Source organism: Dermacentor andersoni, chromosome 6 (genome assembly GCF_023375885.2).
Source record: "Dermacentor andersoni chromosome 6, qqDerAnde1_hic_scaffold, whole genome shotgun sequence".
NCBI lineage: Eukaryota > Metazoa > Arthropoda > Arachnida > Ixodida > Ixodidae > Dermacentor > Dermacentor andersoni.
This window is the reverse complement of record NC_092819.1, coordinates 97,012,840-97,033,850: the sequence shown is the minus strand read 5'-3', so window position 1 is coordinate 97,033,850 and position 21,011 is coordinate 97,012,840. Positions and strand designations below refer to the sequence as shown.

General features: G+C 48.0%; 1 protein-coding gene across 2 annotated transcripts in view; it reads right to left on the bottom strand.

The window, feature by feature from the left end:
- Nucleotides 1-3,464: 3,464 nt before the first annotated feature.
- LOC126523077 (uncharacterized) overlaps nt 3,465-21,011 on the bottom strand; it is a 49,290-nt gene continuing 31,743 nt past the window's right edge. The window contains exons 1-2 of one of the 2 annotated variants that reach the window (XM_050171936.2): nt 6,041-7,093; nt 3,465-5,067 (exon numbers count right to left, since the gene is read on the bottom strand). In XM_050171936.2, coding sequence (XP_050027893.1) covers nt 3,820-5,067; nt 6,041-6,052 — 1,260 coding nt within the window. In that variant the 5' untranslated portion in view covers nt 6,053-7,093 and the 3' untranslated portion in view covers nt 3,465-3,819. Of the gene's footprint in view, nt 5,068-6,040; nt 7,094-21,011 lie in introns of those variants that run through there. The other variant, XM_050171935.3, reaches the window with a different exon arrangement.

Here is a 21,011-nt window from a genome sequence, read left to right as displayed (position 1 = left end):
CTTACCGGGATATGAGCCATTGCATTTTTTGCTTGCTTACGTGGGTATGAGCCATTACACTTTTGCTTGCTTACGGGGGTATGAGCCATCGCCGATGATGACAGATGCTTGTTTTGAGCTTGTTCTTTATTGGAACGTACGCTGTTCTGCGCATGTTATGCGGGATTAAAATAAATGTGTGCACTGTTCTCTTCCGTTTGCTGAGTACTTGTAGACTCTGCATTACGATGGGGATTAACCATTGCATTTTTGCTTGCTTAGGGGGTATGAGCCATTGCTGCTGATGATAATTTTTTTTGTTGACGGATGGACACGAAAGATGCCGACCACCGAGAGGCTAACAGCTTCTCCGTAAAACAACGTAAATGAGACTGCTCCCTCTTTCTTCAGGCACCGTGGGGTTTCTCTATATATCGTTTTTTTAACGCGAAATAAACAGCCACCCTGCGTGTACGACAAGTTGGAATTAAGCACCGCTTAGCAAGTGAGGATTGAGGCTCTACGATAATACCAGGAAAGTAGCTGCAGTGTTTCAATACGTTCGGCAGTTTTCCGCCTGTACGCAGAAAAGCTCTTCAATTAATAAAACCACCTACCCGTGGTTTACGACGCCGAATGCAAGCCACACAACACAATGGTATACCACCCGCAGCATCAATAAATCTGGAGTAAATGACGACCGCCTTTCAACGAAAACCACTTCCTGGAGAGCGTAAAAGTGCCGTGCTCCAGCTAACGCGGTTCAAGCCAAAAGGAAGGCATACGTCACAAAGCCTCGAAAGCAGCACTGATGACGTGCCGCCGTTCGCCGTCCTCTCCCTGGCGGCGTTCGCAAAGCGGCCTTCCGCAACACTTGGGGCATATAGGGGCCTTCCCTGAGGGCCGCCTCCTAACTCAAGCACATGTGACACCACTTGTCCAGTGCAGATGGCCGAAAAGAAATATTTCCCTAGCGTTCGCTAGCGGACGCAAATACATAAAGCAAAACAAGCTCTAAAAGATAGAAAAGAAGCAGAAGCAGGAGAAATAATGCATCGCAAGAGGGAGGCACAAATCGAAAAGCAACAAAACGCGACGGGGCGTTTCCGCGAAGCTCCGAGGCATCTTGAAGACCCCTGGCCGGAACCAACAGCGGAAACACGATCTTCCGCGCGTCCCCGAAGCGTTGCGTACTGAGCGGTGCAAAGAAGTCGCGGCCCGCATCGAAAAAAAAAGAAAGTCAGGCAAAAATCCGCGCTTTCATTTTCTTTTCGTTTCTTTTTTTTTCCGCTGTCCTTCTCATTTTCCTTTCCGAGGCGCTGACTGTGTGTGTGCGTAGCGCAGACCAAGGCGTCCCTTCTTCTTCGGCCCGTCCTTCGTGACGGCTGCGCAAGACTCCGGGTTTCGAGTTTCTGACGATATGCGCTCTCGGCGAGCGAGCAAGCGTGTGCTCGCGGAGCGCAAGCTCTTTGATGTTCTGGCGTGTGTCAGCGGGCCTGGGAGAGGAAACCTGCGGCCTGGAGCGTCTTCTTGCACTTTGAAGGGACTTGGTCGCCGCTTTCTTTTATCTCTCTCTCCCGTCCTGTAGGCCCCCGCTCCGTTTTTGCAACAGTCTTCCACGGACGCTCATATGGCACGGCACAGCTTCGCTTTATCGCGAGGGCATGTGTCTCCTTCCTGTGCTCTCGCACACAATCGCATTTTCGCTGCGCAAGATCTGCACTCGTAACTGAAGAGTACTGCACTGTTCGAGGGCATGAGCGGGACGAGAGAGAGAGAGAGGAGAGATTCGTTGAAACTTGAATCTGAATGTCAAAAGTGACATAATATTACTACGTTTGAAAAGAGATAAACTGTCAAGGGTTTGAGAACTGCTTTTCGAACTGTCTCGACGCTGTCTACCTCGCCTGTCTCGACTGCGCCCGTCTCGATGGGATCGTTTTCGCGAGAGAGCCCCAGGTTTCTGTCGGCAGCCGCCTTGATGACGATACCAATGACGATTATTATTATTATGATGATCCCTTGCGGCATCCCTTTTGCATAGAGGTGGCGACAAATAGCCACCTAGCCTGAGTGAGCTACGTATAAGACATTTCTCATTATTAGTAAGTGCACTTCTCTGCACGGTATATTTTCTCAACGAATGGCAAAACCGGTCATCGTTCAAATAAAGACGAAGTGCTACCTGCACATACTGCAGCTTTTCTTTGGCGCCACGTTTTCATCACGAGAGCCGCGTCTACATCGTTCATGTCATAATACAAGCGAACTCTGCCTGAACACGGTGTTTGCAAAAATTACTACGCCGCCATTTGTAAGCAGGGTAAACTGCCTAGCAGGAAAGCTAACTTTTCTATACAAGGATGACGAATCGGACACTCAGAACTTACCCATGGCAGTAGGGCACGGGAAGATAAATCGCGACAAGGGAAGAGAAAGGCGGGACAAGTGCTGTCTGTCGACTTTGCCCAGAAAAACATCGCTTAAAACGGGGCATACCTTGGATTCAAGACACACACCTGACGACTACACTAACAGCTTTCCACCCCCGACAGCAAATTAACAGTGGAATCCAGGTAAAAAGAAAGCAATTTCGGAAAACATTCACCAGAGCTGCCACAATGATCTAAACAGAACACTCTCGTCAGTACACTCTGTGATTGACTTTTTCGCACACTGCATCAAAAATATTTTGTGGCAAGGAGTGGAACAGATCTTGAACACAATAAAAGTAGCACAGTGCTCTAGGTTACTTTAACGCGAAAAGCTTGCGACTCGCTCTGAATTGCTAACAATAAAGGCGTCCGAAATTCGCACAGCGCTCAAGTGCTTCTGCCAATAACCAGACACTACATACTGCGTAGAAAGGCAGTATGCAGGATTGAAAACTGTTCGTGCACACCTCAGGCGTTCGCATTGGATCCAAGGTAGCCTCCGCTTTAAGCGATATTTTTCTGTCGAAAGTTGATAGACAACGCCTCTCCTTTCTCTTTCTGTCTGGTCGTTTACGATGTGCTTGCTGTCACAGCTTTACTATATCCACCCTATATATATATATATATATATATATATATATATATATATATATATAGATATATCTTGCAACACCCCTTTATGGGGCCCTGTAATGCATTTTTAAGTGTAAATGCCTTAGATGTCCACGCCTGCCATGATTCCGTTGTCCTACTATTTTTTTCCCCTCCCCGATATACCAATCGTCTCTTGCTGACTTCAACGGCTGGCCAGTTTACGCTTCCATTAGCTCTGACCACCAGCGTTTCGAAAAGTGGACGGGCCATCCAGTTCCAACTGGGTGAATGTCTTCGCGTTCCATTAGAATGTGCTGAGCAGATTTCCGCTGCGGCAGACAGGAGTCTCGCCCTGTTGCAAATATTTGTTGTGTGATTTGTTGTATGTATAAATATATGTTTTATGTTTGTTCAAGCAGCTAGCTCGGGCCTCAAAAAGAAAAGCACTGTGCTTTGTGTTGTACAAATTTTATTTCCTGATTTCCTCGTCGCCACACACGGTGGCTACGAGGCAACTACCACGCGTCGACGACTCGAACGCATCGTACAACTTCATTGATTTTGCTACGAACGTATTTGCATCGTCGAAGTGGCTTTATTAACAGCGTCAGTCGGTGTGCATGTTCCAGAGACCCGGGGGCTAAAAAAATGTGAGCTTGGTATTTACAGCGAAGGAATGAGATGTCAGGCACAGTACAGTGAATGTCCAGCATATTTCGAGTCCATAAGGAGCGCAGGCCGACGGGTTGAGACAGTGTGCGAACATGCTACGCCGGTCGCCGATCAACGGCGCCCTTAGACATGCAACGAGTTATCTCTCCTGGATGTGGATGTAGTGAATGCTCTCTTCGCCGTTTCCCAAGCCCTGGCCGACCTTTCTGACGTCCTCTTCCTTGTGCAGCTCCACCACCTCGTAGTTGCGGCGTCCGAGACCCGTAGATACCTTGTTCACCGGAAGTTTGAACCACTCGCCGTTCTTGCCCTGCTCGACCAGCGTGATCGTCTCGCCGACCTGCTGCTTGCGCTTGGGTTCGAACACGGCCTGCTTGACCACTTTCCTGGGGAGCTTGCTGCTCTGGCTGGCGTAGTAGACGTCGTCGGCCGGCAGGTTCTTAGGCAGCGACGAGACGCCGATCTTCTGCGGCAGCAGGTGTTGTCCCCTGCGGCTGCCGTGGCCGCGTCCGCTGGGTCTCGGCGGCTGAGCGAAGCGAAAGTGGGAAGCCAGCTTAGGAGGGCGAATTGGGAGTGGCATGGTCTGCGGTCCGGTGGACTGCTGGTCCGCTGGTGCTGGAGCGGCCGACCGCCACGGAACCAGAGGCGTGTGAAGGTCTCGCTTGGGAAGCGGCACTGGGTGCGATGTGGAGATGCTGAACGAGGTCTTGACGGCAGGCTGGGACTGTGGGTTCTTCAGAGGCGCTTGGTGGTTGTGGGGCTGCTGGGGCTGCGAGGGAATCGGGAACACGGGGACCGCTGGCCTCCAGGCTGGCTTCTGGTAGGGAGGCAGCGGCGGCAGCGAGCCTGGTTGTGGCTTGTCGTTATTATTGTTCTTACCGGCGACACTGTTCCCGTTGTTATTGTTGTTATCGTGGTTGTTGTTTTGGTTGTTTCCATTATTGTTATTAAGGTTGTTATTGTTGTTGTTCGTAGCACCGCGTGGTGTGATATTGTCCATCTTCCAGGGAATTATTGGGATCTGCAGTCCGATGGGAGGGAAGCATGGGTTCTGGGGCGGATACGGCATATGATGCATACCAGGACCCATGTGTTTCCCGCCGACCCATATACCAGCCGGGAGCTGGTTCCGATGGGAGTACTCGGCGATGATCTGGCGCACAATTTCAGAGATCTGCCGGTGCAGGTTGGGGTCGGTACCGACGAGGTTTTCGGCGGGCGGCGGGTTGTGCTGGGCGGGCCTAGAGGGACCCATGTGCGGAGCGTCGCTGGCGTCCCAGATGAACGACTCCACCTGGTCCAGGTCATCCACGTCATAGTCGAAGCTCCTCTCGGCGCCAGCGGCCACAAGGATGACCAAGAGTAAATAGGCCGAGCGGGCGCGAGCCTGCAATAATGAAAGGATGGGTTCAAGCATTACGTTTATGATGTGCCGATGAAAGAGTGAAAAATACTTGTTGACCATATGTGTACAAGTACATCCGATCATGAAGGAAAAATTCGCCAATCGAAAAGTTTGAATAGGAAGGAATACGAAGGTTGGAAAACATCGCCTGACAGTTAATAAGCAATGACTCCGTCGGTATTCGCGTCCCTGGAGCTAAGCTGTTGCGTTCGCTTCTTGATTCGAATGATTTTTGTAACTGAGTTGTCCTGACCGCATTACATTGATTCACTTACTGCTACTACCCACTACTTATACTACACATTTCGGCGTTGGCCGTTCATTCGCTAGCGAGCCGTAAGCAAAGCTTACTTCAATCGTACAAATGAACTATCCAAGTAAAGGTTATTGACTGCAGTACATAATGGCACTAATATAGCGACAGAGCTGTAGCAGAGCTATGCAATCGACGATCTGAACATAAGAAATGACAGTGTCATTGCCTGCATCGTATACCGCTTGCTGCATTTCGCCCTGCTAAAACTGCCGTAATGTATTTGTTATCTTACATTACTACTATGACTCGTTATATCAGACATTTTGTAGTCTGCAGCCCAAGAATAACTTGCCGATAAACTGATACAACATCAATATTTCGGCACCACTGATCTTCAACCAATAAAGCGCTCGTACGCGCTCATACGCTGGGCAATCAGAAACTTCAAGGTTGCGCTTTCTAAGTACAACTTCATTTTATCGAATTATAGGCGAAATTATGAAATAGAGAATGTATAAGTCCAGTGATGAGCACCATGTCCGAATGAGCGCTATGGCCCTCCGTATGACTATTTCGCATGGAGCCATTCGCTAACGTCCAGTCGTAACTTCCAATGTTGACACTTTGCCGTTCAGCGAGCAAGCAAGCGAAGCTGCGCTACCATCGAAGTCGCTTCATTGTCCCTGGACGCGCACTTACCACAGGACTCATGTCTACCGACGAGTTTCTCCGAGGTCGACGAGGAGCCGCTCGGTGGATATCCAAATCCTGAGGTGTCGCGCCGGGAACTTGGCTAGCCGCGTACCGTCACCGCCGTAACTCCAGGGAATGCTCGCTGCTTGTGCAGAGATCTCGTGTTTGTGGGACTGCACACACCGACTGCGACTTTCGGATCCGTCGGGGTGACTTTTATGCCAGCCCAGAAGCCATGGATGGCCAACGTGACCGAGGCGGGAAGGAGAAGGTCGAGGAACAGCTCGGCGTGACAGCTCACGGTTCGCGCCGTCTCCTTCGAGGGAGAAGGCGCGTGCGGTTGACACGGATGGAGGAGACGCGTGGTCGGATTCGCGCGCACGTTGTCTGCGCGCCGTGGGACAGCGTCGTTCTCGCGGGGCTTCTGTGGGCCAGATACCCGTGGCGCTTTGCCGCGGAGCGTCACATTTGGCGCAACGTGACGCGCCCGGAGACCGAAAGGAGAAGGACCCGCACACGCACGTGTATGGGGCGTACGACGGACCGCGGTGAGGACGCCACGGGCCCTGCAGAGAAGCTGCATGTGAATCGTGGGCGGCGCATGGAGCCACAAAGCTGCACGTGCGATCAGACAGAGAAGCGAGCAAATCGAGGAGAGAGAAACCAATGAGATGACGACAACGAGAATCGCAAACAGCGGCGCTCCCACGCGTACTCGCGCCCCAGGGGACCCGCGGTCCGGCGTCTCGCTCGGTGAAACAGTGGGTTGTGCATGACGTAATCGGGGCTGAGGCGTCGGGCGACGAGTATCGCAGGGGAGGCTAATTACGAGGTGAAAGGAGAAAAATAATCTTAGAAAAAAAAAAAACAGCGCGAATGCAGTTATCTTTCTCTTTTTCTTTTGATTATTTTTAGATTTGTTGGTAGTACCTGCATTTCTCAATTTGTGGCTAATTCTCCCCTAAGGCACGCGAAACGTTCTCGTACTCGACCTTTGTAAAACCGTGTGGAATTAGTGGGAAGCCGATAGACAGAAAAAGAAAGAACCAAAACAGTATAACAACCACTCAATCATCTATTACATTTCTCAACTATATTCTTTATTCAGTTATTTATTCTTTCTTTTATGATTCAGTATGCTAATTAAAAATTTTTAGTTCTTTCTAAGATCCAGGTTCTTGGCGACCCCAACAAAAAGTCTGCATTTTCAATCAACAAACGAGAACCCCACATTACCAACCAGAAGGCATCTTAACAACCATCTGGAAACAAGAAAAACAAATTTGTTAATCAAGATCAAGACACCACATAGTGTATGTCCCCGTTATCTCTTAAAAAAGTCCCGTTAATGCCAAGTTTTTTGGCTGTGATTTCGCTTGGTGGTGAAACAGCCTTTATATCATATTAATTTTATATTTCTCCTTACCTCTTAGCGTTCTGCAAATTTACTTTCTCTTTCTATTTTTGCTTATATATAGTAATTCAGCGCCTACAGTACCTTTTAATGGTGCAGGCAGGGCATTATATTTTTTCAATTTTTTTATATAGGCTCAATACCATTTTTTAAATGTAAGTTACGCGCGCAATGTGTTAAATCAATATCAACTTTACCCGCCGTGGTGGCTTAACGGCTGTGGTGTTGGGCTGCTAAGCACAAGATCACGGGACCGAATCCCGGCCACGGCGGCCGCATTTCGATTGGGGCGAAATGCTAAAACACCCGTGTACTTAGATATAGGTGTACCTTAACGAACCCCAGGTGGTCCAAATTTCCGGAGTTCCCCACTACGGCGTGCCTCATAATCAGATCGTGGTTTTGGCATGTAAAACACCATAATCTAATTTTTTTTTTTTTGGCATCAACTTTACCCAAACAACGCGTCGGGAACAAACTCGAACCACTTACGTGCCCTCAGGTCTTTTCTTTTTGTTACATTTATTGCGTGCTTTGATGTCTTGCGAAAGACACCAAATCGGAGGATCCGGTATGTCCTCTTACATAAACTGCACAAAGTTGGATCTTCAGGCCACCCGTCTTTGTCAGCACGAGAGCTAAGCAAGCTATATGAACGTGCTTAACGCACGTTAAATAAGGAAGCTATTTCGGAGAGCTGTGTCGTCATCGAGTAAACGTGCCCTGCTTTGAGTGTGGGAGGCATTCTGTTACGTCTCACACTGGTCACCATTCTGCCGTACCACACATGCAGACGCGATGAGTTCGCAGCGCAGACGTGCTGCTTGCGGCCAACTTGTTCGTGTCGATTACGGGTCTTTGCTTTGACCAAGAGGCAAGGAAACCTCATCATTTCGAGCCCTCCTAGAAAGAAATACGGTTGTCGGTGGAAACCCGAGAACGAAAACGAAGAATAGCTCAGCGCCTGTTCTTTGCCTACAGAACTGACCATATCTATAAATATTTTGAAATTGCCACCAAAACAGGATGAGAAACCTTTGACAGTGGTCGCTGTTTGCCTGCCTGTTGTCGCCATTGAAACGAGGTAATCGAATCAAAACCAAATAAAAATTTATTAATTCAAACTTATACAATGACAAGATGGGTATGACATACAGAAGGAGGGCCCGTAGCCACTGACTGTATCAATATTGCCTGACTGTATTACAAAGATTATTGCTAGAATAGCAGCTTGGGCTTGTTGGTTTTCCATCCTGCTAGTAACAGCGCAAAATGTAGACAAGGGACGAGACAAGAAGACACCACAAGCGCTTGTGGTGTCTTCTTGTCTCGTCCCTTGTCTACATTTTGCGCTGTTACTAGCAGGAAAGATTATTGCGATCAGGCGGTAAGTCAGGCCAACGAGCCAGGTCGGCACAACATCTAAACAATGTAAAAGCTACTGCTTGGCACTGATGTTATGTTTCGACGGCCCTGGAGGCCATATATATATATATATATATATATATATATATATATATATATATATATATATATATATATATATATATATATAGGGGGGCTAGAGACAGAGAGATAAAGAGATAGCTGTTGCGAAGGGCGTCGTGTACAAAAATTAGCAGGCTTATAAGCAATGCTTCTTCCTGCTCTGAACTCCTTTACTGCGACTATTGCAATCTCTCCCATCAGACACCGCCATTTGCTTGCTTGAACCTTAAAATAATACCGCTGTCTCTTCAAAATCAACTTGTTTGTAATGCCCACACACATGCAAAAAAGAACTTATTTTTAGTCCGCTATACAGTACTACTTGATTTGCTCTCCAATATATGTGCGCATACGGTAGTAAAAGAATTAAGAAAACATTTAGTGCCCTTTCACTCCGTGAAGAACGATAACCAGCGAAGCTGTATCGGAATGACTACATTGACAACCATATTGATTTATGTGGTTATTGCTATAATGTTTGAATAAAGACACACACGCGTAACTTCGTGGTTCTTATCGTCTTTATTTTGTCTCATTCGTTACCACAGTGACCATAGCTTTGTGGTCGCTGTGGTACACCGCAATCAGTTATACTGCAATGCTAGATGCTATACACGTTCTTGCCAAAGGTTAAATCTATACACGACCGGCGACGCGTGGTCGGCACATAGACGTCCGTGCAGCACTCAATTCCAAACCGTTCCAACGGGAAGGATACAATCCACTTGCCGTCGGGGCGTGCTAGGCCGACGTTAATGTCGACGACTGGTGGGCACACTATTGCCTTTTACTATGCTTTTCGACCCTCCAATGGGAGCGAAGCAAAGCCGCCATCCCTCGTTTTACATATGGCCAAGAAGGTCATGAGTCCTAACATGGTCGATAAGATGACAACAATCAGAGTGACAGCCACGACTTGTTTTTGTCAACATCTCGGACATATCTTTTTCCAGATCCTAGCCACAGAGAGCTTCGTTGTGAAAGGGACGTCAAATAAACGTACGCAGCCCTGTGTGATATATAGGTATTGCCGCAATGAGTTCCCGCGTTTGCTGTTCTGTTATTCAACTGTGGTATATTCCTCCGGAACATTGGGCTCCAGTTTGGCCTCCCTGAGCAGCTTGTGCCTAATCGCATGCCAACCATGGGCAAAGCCACAGAAACCTGATGAGTGACTGCCGTCTGACGCAGAAGCCGCGCACTTTTAGCACATGTTCCAGGGTTGCCAGTTCTCGATCCACAGGCCCAGGTGACTGTATATAGCGTCAGAGCCAGCGTTGCCACGACCACGGATTTATGAGTGCATCCACTAGTATTCTGCATTTTTTAGGGATTCAGTGATAAATCTTCGTAACCTATTTATTTTTCGCGTGTTCCAGCAAAACAAGAGCGAAATATACGACTATTCAAAATGTTCTACCTTGTTCTACTGATTCCTCCGATATCTACTACTTTTGCAATAGATCACCGCTAAACCCCTCTCCACTTTTATTTCGCACGAGCAACAAGCAATATATATGCGTGTGCTCTTGCTATTTGATTTTCAGGCTTAAGGCGTTGGGCGTTTTAGGCAGAACACACTGAGAATTTAAGATTTCACGAACCCCATGTCATCTGAGGTACTTCCAAAACTGGTCTGAGGGTTGAAGCAAGGCGTCTCTTAAAATAGTCATGGTGTTCGAAGTTCCTTGTCCACGACGTGGTTTTTCGAACCCGCACATGACGCCAAGAATTTCGGAGGTCGTTGCAGATTGCGCATTCCAGAACCAACGATAACCTAGTGAGGCGCAGGCGCAATTCCGCGTCCAGGATACTAGTAACAGATTGTTTGTTCGCTTTTACTTCTGACGAAGGTGATGCTATAACGACGACGACGAGTCCACGATGTAGACGACGGTGCAACCGAAAATAGGGACCCGCGGTAGGACACAGGGAAGCCAGCTTCGAGCTTTTAGCTGATGTCACAGTAAATGTACGTAAGTGTTCGATAACGCAAAGCTGCAGGGTAGGACTGGCTCTCTCAATGTAGGCATCCAAAACACACGTGCGCACAAGCCCTCCACCAATTCTAGAAAATGTGGAAGTCATCCAGAGTATCTATGTAATGACAAAAGTTAAGAAATGGCTATGAAATGGTATTTGAGTAGGAACCTAATGAATATATTACTTAATTAACCGATAATTAATTAAGCAGTAATTGGTTTGTTAGACTATCCACCATTCCGAAGCTGTCTTCAACGTGTAAAGATATATAGGCATTACAGTGTCTAAAAAAAAAAACATCACACGAATCAGAATTTCGTAGTTAAGCATTGTGAGCACGTACATCTGTTCTTCACCTGAACTTTTTTTTTTTTTTTAATATACAGGTAGAGGGGTTCGGTAACGGACTGGAGAATAGTCGTATTTGACCTTATCTTCGTAATGCGTGTAACGCTCGACATCCTGGTTTAACCGCGGCCCTGGCATCCTTGGATAGCAGCAGAACACGTACTACATAGTTAAAAATAATAATAAAAGACGCGTCGGTGATGGTCGAACGTCCGCTGCATCCACCAACGGAACCGCTTTCTCTGCGAGCAATTTTCCACCGCAGCGCCCTCGGCGCATTCTAACGTGGAATAAACGTACTTTCATTCATTCATTCATTCATTCATTCATTCATTCATTCATTCATTCTGCGAGCAAAACACCCGTACCCTTCGTCGACGCATCAAAGTTGGACGCACACGCGCGTACTTTTGGTTTTGTGCGAGATCCGCGCGAACGCGCCTCGGGCACGCGGAAAGCCCCGCCAAGCGGCCTTGCTCCTTTGGACACGCGAGAAGCGTGCGCGCTCGAGGCCGTTTTCACCGGAACGGACAAGACGGCGGCGACAATGGGAGACTTGCGCGAGCGCGCTCGGAATGCGGGTCGCCCGGTGCACGCCGCCGCCACGGTGACACGTTTTCAATGTCGAGGCCGCGCGCGTGTCCTTCGCGTCGTCGTCGTCTTCGTCGCGTCGCCGAGTCAACGCGCTGCGCTCTCTCTCTCTCTCTCTCTAAGAGACAGGAGAAATCTCGGCATCACATCCCCCTGTATGTTCCTCTGTGTCATCGTCTCGTTTCTTTTCTCTCTCTCTCTACCTCTTCTTCATATTTTTTCCCCGTAGTGGCTAGACGCTGCCGCTCGAGGCGGAGAACGCACGGCCACTCTTTCGTGAAGTCTTGACGGATAGTTCAAAATGTACCAGTGTGATTTCGCCCAATCTATGATGTTACAAGTTGAGAGGTGAAAGTATTTTTTTAAAACTAGATAAACGTTTAACGATAAACGTTACAACAACAGCAAAATACCTTCTCGTGCTTGGACCATTTTGGCGCAGAAAATGTTCTCGAAACTTTCTATGTTGAGTCTTTTGTTCATTTTGAATCCCTACATAAATAAACCCGAGTAGGCGCGCTTTACAAATCCGTGACGTCACGGTGAACTGACGAGAAAACTTCAGGGTGGCAGCTCCGCCCGTCTTTCATATATGCGTCCTTTTTCGCTTAACCAAGCATCCTCTCACGGTATAGGTGTGACCGCCTTGCAGTTGCAGGAGCGTAATTCTCTAATCCAGCTCAACTTAATATTCCTCGGCTGCTTCCGAAAATTAAGCTCGGGATATCCCCACCTAATGGCTCAAGCATGCTCTCACTTCACACCTCCATACCAAAACACATTCAAAGAGGACTTCTCTCCAATACTTACCACCACCGCGGAGCATACTCGGATAACCTATTGCCATGAGGGTTTGGGCCAAGTTCAAGTCACAATACGACAGTTTATTAGCACTATCCTTCTCGCAAAAAGGAAAGAAGGCGGGAACGTGCTAGGAGAATGTCGAGACAAAGTTATTGAGCTCATCAAGGCTATGTGAGACATCGGGTCTGCCAATGACGTTCCACTAGGTTCGGGCATAAACAAAGGACCCTTGTCCCATGCCCCCATATCATTTGATTCTACTGCCCCTGGCCCTCCCTGTTAGCTCCGCACTGAGGGTCTCAATAAAATGTTTTGCTCTCTCTCTCTCGCTCTCTCTCTTTAGGTAAGAAGGGGTAATATTGCAGTACGGACGCTGGCAGCTGATCAAGAGCAGTTAAATAGATAAACAGCGCATGGAACAGGACGAGATGGAAAGCAGGACCAACGAAGCACTGTTCGTTGTTCATTGCGAATATCCTTAGAAGTTGAAGCTGGGCAAGTCATGTAATGCGGAGAGCGAGTAACCTACCGACGTATTGACTTTGTGACTAAAAATGTGACATTCCGTGTCACTTCAAGCCTAGTAGACCTGGCAGTCTTCGCGCCGGCGAATTCACCGCCCGAGTGTCTATCTCTTCGCAGGCCACTCAGATGCGTCGCCTCGTGTCCATCAAATCAGTGTCACGTAAAACAAATCATAGTTTCATCAGAAGGGCGAAGCAATGAATGAGATAGCAAAGTGTTAGAATACACGCAGTCGAAGACTCTTAGCTGTAGTTGGCTGTATGAATTGAAGTAAACGTATAAGCTGACTAAGCAAAAACGAGCTGTTGTGCTAGGGGTGCTCTGTTTGAATCCTGCCATCGGACAATTTCAATTCTGTTTATTAAATAAAGCCAACGTCTTTCTTAGCGACTTTACGACCACTTTTTCGTATCGGCTGTGTTTCAAACCTCTTTCCTGGGCCGATAACTGAGGTAGTGCACAGCCGCGCCAATAAAATTACATTGTTTCCAGGTTTGAGCTCTGTTATTGTTCCGCACTTTCAATATGTAAGTCTGAGAAGGTTTAAGATAAAAGGCATGCGGTTTCCGTGTTTTGTTTCATGGCGTTTGCTTGTGGGCTGTCATTCTAAAAATGCTGAGGAATAATTTTCTTATGAATGTCAGACCTGCTATGAGCAACATTAGTGATGAAATGGTGTGGCAATGTAACCCGCATACACCACATGCCATATAGCACGGCATGGCATATAGCATACACATACATAAATACACACGGATCCTCACGGCGACGGCGAAAAATTCGCTCGGAGTGCCCGCCTAATTGCTATCGCAATAAAATGCGAGCAGAAAGTTCAAGACCTCCTTGCGAATGCGAACTGTCTTTGGTCCCTAAGGAAAACGGCGTGGTACAGATAGCATGAGGAAATGCCCTTCTTTTGAAGGTGTGAAATATTATTGTCTCCTTTCTTCAGTGAATCAGCAGCGCGTAGCACATAAAATGTTCCGCGTCACGCACTCTGCGCAAAACGGTGACCGAGCTTGATCGTTCAGCCAGGAACATTCAGGCTGGAATGTTACGCCGGTCCCGCTCGTTATTGATAAAACACGGTAAAGCGGGCTTCTGTGTGTCTAACTCCCTTCTCGATGCATAGCAAGCATCGATGTGTCCAAAGCTAATGGCACTGATGACGAACTGCCTCCTTATGAAAGTGGTAGATTATCGGTCCTCTCCCTTTTAGATATTTACAGTGCTTCGTCTGCAAGGGCACCTGGTCCATCATTGCCCAGTAACACCAATAAAAAGACGTAGAGGAAGCGAGAGAGACGTTACAGGGGCTGACAACTGGTCAGAATGTGTTGGGAGACGTTGGTGAAAAATGAACAGTGATAGGATCGAGCGGTGCGCTGTTAGCGATTTACGTACGAATGCTAAATTTAAATTGGCGAAGAAAGTCTAAAAAAGAAAGAGTAATTAGAGCGAACTGGTGGTGAAGCTTTGGTACATCGTATGTGGTATGGGAGATTACTGCACGCAAGTCAGCTGTTATTAGGTAGCGCAAACTTATTGCTTAAAACTGCATTTCACACATTATTAGGCTCTTGCGCTTTATTCTACGCCTATTACGAAGTGAACAAAGTCCACGGTCTGACGAGCGGCTCCCTCAATGTATGCGGCGGCACACGGGATTGGTGCTGCACGCACGCGAAATTCTGAGCACGCGTGCAGGCTAAAGTCCTTTATTCGAGCTCGCCTAGGTATTCCAGAGAAGACATGCTTCGGAAATCAAAAGCGGACATGTGGCTACGGCTACACGCGGAACTGTGTGTCACCTAGTAAAAGCGTCGTTTCGCTTTAGAGAACTTAACCGGACTTGGCTAAAAAACGCTCTTGACTTGTTAATGACCTAAGCTGTTGTGCAGGAAAGCACGAAAGCGTGCGGCTATTATTGTAGAAATAATTTAACGCTTCGGAAAACATGAATCGCTCGAACATCGGCTTGATAAACAAAATAGCACTTTCTTGCAGCTACGACAGCACTTGTCATTTGCCTGTCACCAGTCCCGGCTTATAATCGCTATTGTGCTCACCTATCACTGTTTCGAGCCTGATTCCAGTGAACGACTACGTTTTTACTGCAGATCGAAAATGTTTGACTAAAAAATATTGCACGACGTTTTTCGCGTTACCACTGCGTGATTCGACGCTCTGATCGATAAGCTTTCCACTGCATTAAAAAAATGGATACCATAAAAATTGGTTGTCCATCCCTTCGAAACACGGAGATATTAGCATAGCCAAATGCCTGATATGCTACTCCAGATGATTAGGGTGAAATATGCAATAAAGCTAAATAGAAAACAATAAAAGAAGAAGAAAGAGAAATGAATAAAAATGATCAGTAAATAGATATAATTAATATGTATTAGTATTATTATGCAAAAGAAAAAGATAAAGTTCAAGGAAACAAGAATTCAGTATCGCCAGTCAGCCTCCAGAGTCTGTACAAGAGTACATTTACGCAGGTCAATTACTCACCGGGGACCCTGATCATGAGAAGGAAATTTACACACGAATAAAGATGGGCTGGATTGCATACGGTAGGCACTACCAAATCCTGACTGGGATCTTACCACTATCGTTAGAAAGAAAAGTGCACAATTATTGCATTATACGGGTGCCAACATATGGAACAGAAATTTGGAGTTTAAGAAAGAAGCTCGAGAACAAGTTAAGGACCATGCAAAGAGCCATGGTACGACAGATGTTAGGCGTAACGTTAAAAGACAGGAAGGGAGCGGTGTGGATCAGAGAGCAAACGGGCATAGCCGGTATTCTAGTTGAAATCAAGAAAAAAAAATGGAGCTGGGCAGGCCATCCATGTAAGGGTAGGTAACCGGCGGACCATTAGAATGGGTGCCAGGTGAAGGGAAGCGCAGTCGCGAGGACGACAGAAAACTAGGCGCTGTGATGAAATTAGGAAATTTGCAGGCGTAAGTTGGAATAATTTATACCGGAAGACAAGAGTAATTGGAGATGGCATGGAGATGCCTTCGTCCTGCAATGGACATAAACATAGGCTAATGTTGACCATGAATACAAAATTATTAGAAGAAAAAGCCGCAATACATTAATTCATAAAAAAAAATATTAAAAACAACAATCAACAAAGAAACATGAACAAAAGATGGCAAAAATAAACTAAACAGGAGAAGGTATCCACTGAAACGTTTCCCTTCTTGGTGCTTGCGCGCAGAGACTATAGCTCCTAATTGTACTTTTTTGTCACTGTTTCCATCTCTTGAGCTTTCGAGTATTGTGCAGGCAAGGCTTTCATATTCAGGAGGTAAAGTGGCAGCAACGTTCTCAGAACTATGGTCCCAATGTAGCAAACATACAAGTCGTAGGTCCGAAATGTAGGCAAGTAGCGAAGTCGCGACTAAATGACAGGCACAGGCATTGACGCCTGCGTCACTCAAGGCGAATATTTATCAACTACTTGGAAGTCGCAACCTGTAGTGCTGCTCTTTAACATTATGCGATGCTCATAATCAAGTACTGTAACCATGGGTAAGCTGTTCCCATAGTGCAAAGTATGTGCGCCATTCGGTATTACTCTCATAGTTGACTGTATTACAGCGATGCCCAACTCACATTGATGCAAAGGCTGTCCTAGCAGCATAAAAGTCAACGTTTTTGTAGTTAAGGCGTCCAAAGCAGCCAGTTGAGAAGACTAACAGAACCTTGCGACCGTAGTGCGGGTAATCAACGGGAGTCCCTATGCAAGCCCGAGCAACAACAGCTTGCAACTGGTGTCATTCAATAAAACTTGGTGCTGGGCTAGTTGGTGGTGCATTCTTTAAAACTGATGGTAACGTTAAAAGGGACAGACACACGGTGAAAAAACGACACGACGACGTCGAGGGAACGCTCGTCGTCATTACCTAGGAAATTTCGTCAAGGACTGCCCATGCTGACTGAACTCAATCCAGCCCGTTTGTACAAGAACTCGTGCAGAGAAACTTACGATTGTTTAGGCACCCTTAACAGCGAGGACAAGCAAATGGACGCACACAAGCGCCGTGTGTGTGTACCCATTTGCTTGCCCTCGTTGTCAGTGCGCGTAAACAATCTTAAATATTACCCACAAGGCCGAGCGTCAACGCTGTGTAGAGAAGCTGCTAGGAGTTATAAATTACACATAGAAAGATATCCTAGTTGAGCAGACGATCACTTCACTTTCAACGGACTGTTCACCGAATCTAAAGGTATACGGAACGAGACCTCCGAAACAGCGCAGTCAGTCGATAACGCCACATTATAGAAGAGCAACGGGAGCCAAACAGAAACTCGACTGCACTAACTACTTCAGGAACAATAGACGTTGACAAAAATACCGGCCAGATATTTGCGGTAGCACTCCCGGAATAAACACCACAAATAATTTCGCATCGACTACGAAGCAGAATGCCGTACACTTATAGAACGCCAGCCACCGTGTTTGATGACGCACTTTCACACAGCGGGAGCGCGAACTGAACGTTGCGAAGGCGCGCACATCTGTGGGGAAGAAGGGCGTTGAGGGCGAGGGCGGGGGGTCCAAGCGGACGTTTAATTAACCTCGTAAATTAATCAGCGCTGTCGCCGTGGCGTCGGCTGTCGAGCGGGAGGACGCTCGCCACCTGCCCCCCGTCCCCGAGCCTTGCCGCGAGGCCCTCGAGGCTCCTCCGCACACGCAACCGCAGCACAGCCGCCGCCGCAAGGTCTGAACAGCTTTCCTATACGTGGCGACCGTCTGCTCTCCGTTTCTTCGCGGCTTGCCCGCCGCAAGCTGCTGTTCCGAATGGTGCGCTCCGACTACTGTCGTGCAATTGCGTTCGTGCATGCGGGCTACCGGCATTTGCCCGCATGCCGCGCTTTAGCGGCGCCCCCTGTACCGAGAATCGTCGTGGCCTCCACCTCGAGACCTCCACTTGATGGCGGGAACAACGGCGCCGTGGTAATGAATCTCGGTGCCGAGTGTCTCAGCAGCGGCCAGCAGCGGACGTCTGTTGCCCCTGTCGGCTCCTCACACTGCGGTATACCCATTTCCCGCCAGCCAGATGGATGAAGTGTTTGTGGATCGGCAAGATTGTATAGCGGCTGGGGCAATGTTCCAAGTGTACACGTTCGCTTGGTTCGGCTTACACCAGGGTTGAACAAAAAAAAGTCATCTAAGCACTTCTTATGAGTTGTAAATGCGAAAGCATTAATGTCCATTTGAATGCCGCTGAGCGGTCCTTCGAGATGTGAGCTTGGCCAACACCTGCTAGAGAGCACAAGGCCGGTGCACTACGATTCGTGACGTCATGCTACCTTGCCCGACTGCCATAGAATCTAATGGGGACGCTCACGAGTAAGCCGCGGTGATTTTGACGTCACCACATTCGTCACGCCGCGCTTGGCGATGGAAATTTCGGTCCAAGTAACATGATGTCACAAAATGGAGGGCACAGGCCCGCTATCTATGAGGTGCTGGTTTAGCACAGCGGGCAGGACACTCTGCTTCTGAGCGTGGGGTCGTAGGCTCGGAACTCACTAGCACTACCGTCTTTCCTTTCGAATTTATTCTGTTACTTCATGCATTAATTCCTTTATAGTGATTACCGAAGCGAAGTTCGAACGCAGGCGAGAGCTTGTCCGGACAAGGAACGCGCGGAGCAAGACAGCAAGAGCGAGGGCGACGTGGCATCGTGGCGATGCCCTCACGAGACGCCTTGCGCACCAGCGAAGCAGCAGATTTTCCCTTTCGCCCGCTCTGCTCTGTCGAGGCGCGCACGTGACCTGGCGTCGCAGCCAATGGGAATTTAGGTGCCGTTTCGCTACTACAGACGCCGGCCTTTTCGCTCAATGGGCCGTTTCATGCTATCGCAGAGGAACAACGGTCGACGTTATTCGCAGCTTTCGTCGGCGACCCACTGACTGCCAAGCTTCAAAGCATACGAGAAATGATGGCAAGTCTATTTGGGTGGCCACTACCGAAGCACACGCAATATCTGAGACAATGAAAAGATATAAACTTGAATAGTGAAGTACGCCATTGCTTACAAAAACCGAGGCCACTCCCAAATAACCAAATCGTGAAACAAGCAGTTAGTGTCTTAACTTCTTCAATTTGATTTCTTTCGCTTGTGAGCAGAGCGAACTCCAAGAATACTTTTATAAGACAAAGTTGAAGGTCATAGAGCTAGCTATTGCTCTCAGCTATTGCATGCGGAATGGTTCATACCGGATGATTCCCATGAATGTAAGCTTACTTTTTTTTGCACTCGGGCAGGCTTTCCGTGCTTTCTGGTCATTGATTCGTCCCAGAGTGCGATGAACATAGACTACTAGTATGCTTGTTGAAGACATTGATGATACGGGCAACGGAAGATCCCCTTATACAGGGATAAGGGACATCAGCGTGATTCCGGTAAGATAGTGTACAGGCTGCGTTTAGGGATAAATACGATCGCGCCCATTCTCTGCAGCACTTTCTCAATTGTCACCAGCTGTCGCTTAAAAACGGGCTCAGCATCATTGTAGTTCTCCAAGGCACGCCCATCCCAACAGCCGACAACGGAGCCCTGGGGAGTCCGCCACGCCTTCGCGTTTGTTCCGGAATTACCACTTCACGTCTCTATTTATTTTGCTTTCCGGACTCTCGGCCAGCTTTTTTGGCATGAGTGAGCAAGCCATTACTCTTCGATTGTTGACCCAGAGTGGACACTCGGAAGGGAACGTCCAAACAGAACGGGGAGCGTCACTTCAATGCCTTATGGAGCGTCGGGAGAAGCCGTGACTGCCGAGAAAGAAAAAAATATACTTAAGTAGACAGGAAGAAGGCGAGAATGCGAGTCCCACTGTAAACAGCCTCTGGTCCTCGCCAAATGGCGCGAGAGAACACAATGCAGACGGAGGTACACGAGCGTAAATAAACGCGACCAGCTAAGCCTCGAAAAGCTGATTTCGCGCGAACAGCCGCGCGCGTTCGAAGCCAAATCCTTGCTTATGCGTGCCACCTACGCATACAACGGAGCGAGAGAAAAAAAAAAAAGACAGAAGAAAATAGAAATAGCAACAGAACGAGAAAAATCAATGAACTAAATGTGCAACGCAAAAGTGCGCGGATGAACAAAGCAGGAAGATGGACAGGCCGGTGAAAAGAGCTCTCTCCTGCGAGTTCCGAATCGAGGGCTCCCCAACGTCCTCTTCCCAGCAGACTCTGTCCCCCATTGTATTTGCTCTTCCAAAACCCTTTTCTTCGTCCGTGACCGAGCGCCCAGCGTTGCTCTGACCAGCACAAATGGCCAGAGGTGTGGGGGGACGGCGACAACGCGTGAGAGTTGAACAATCAGCTGTACGGCGGGAGCCAAGGCTTCCTTCGCAAGAAGTAAAAAAAAAAAAAAAAGCTTTGCAGAGAAGCATCCTTTTCCTTCCCGTTTTCCTAGGAGCGTTTTTCAGATGCCGTTGGGCACTCTGAGGAACCTCGTGCAAGAAACAGCGAAGGAAGAAAAGGAAAACACCTAACTCAAAAGAAGTAAAGCAAAGGTGACAAAAGCAACGAGGATTTCCTCCGTCCTCCTTTTTTTTTCCTCAGGCAATTCAGGAAAGAAAGGAGAGAAAGAGGCGGTTTGCGTGAGTAGAGAAGGAAGTATGAAGGAAGTTGAAGGGGAAGTGGCCGCAGCGGGAGGTGGTGCACGGACTGAGTGGGAGAGCGGGAGTCGAGACAGCTGCACAAAACGTAAATCTGTCAATGTTTCTTCCTCCTCCTTCCCCTCCCGCCACGGCTTCTTTGCACGGGACGGCCGGATAAGGGAGGGT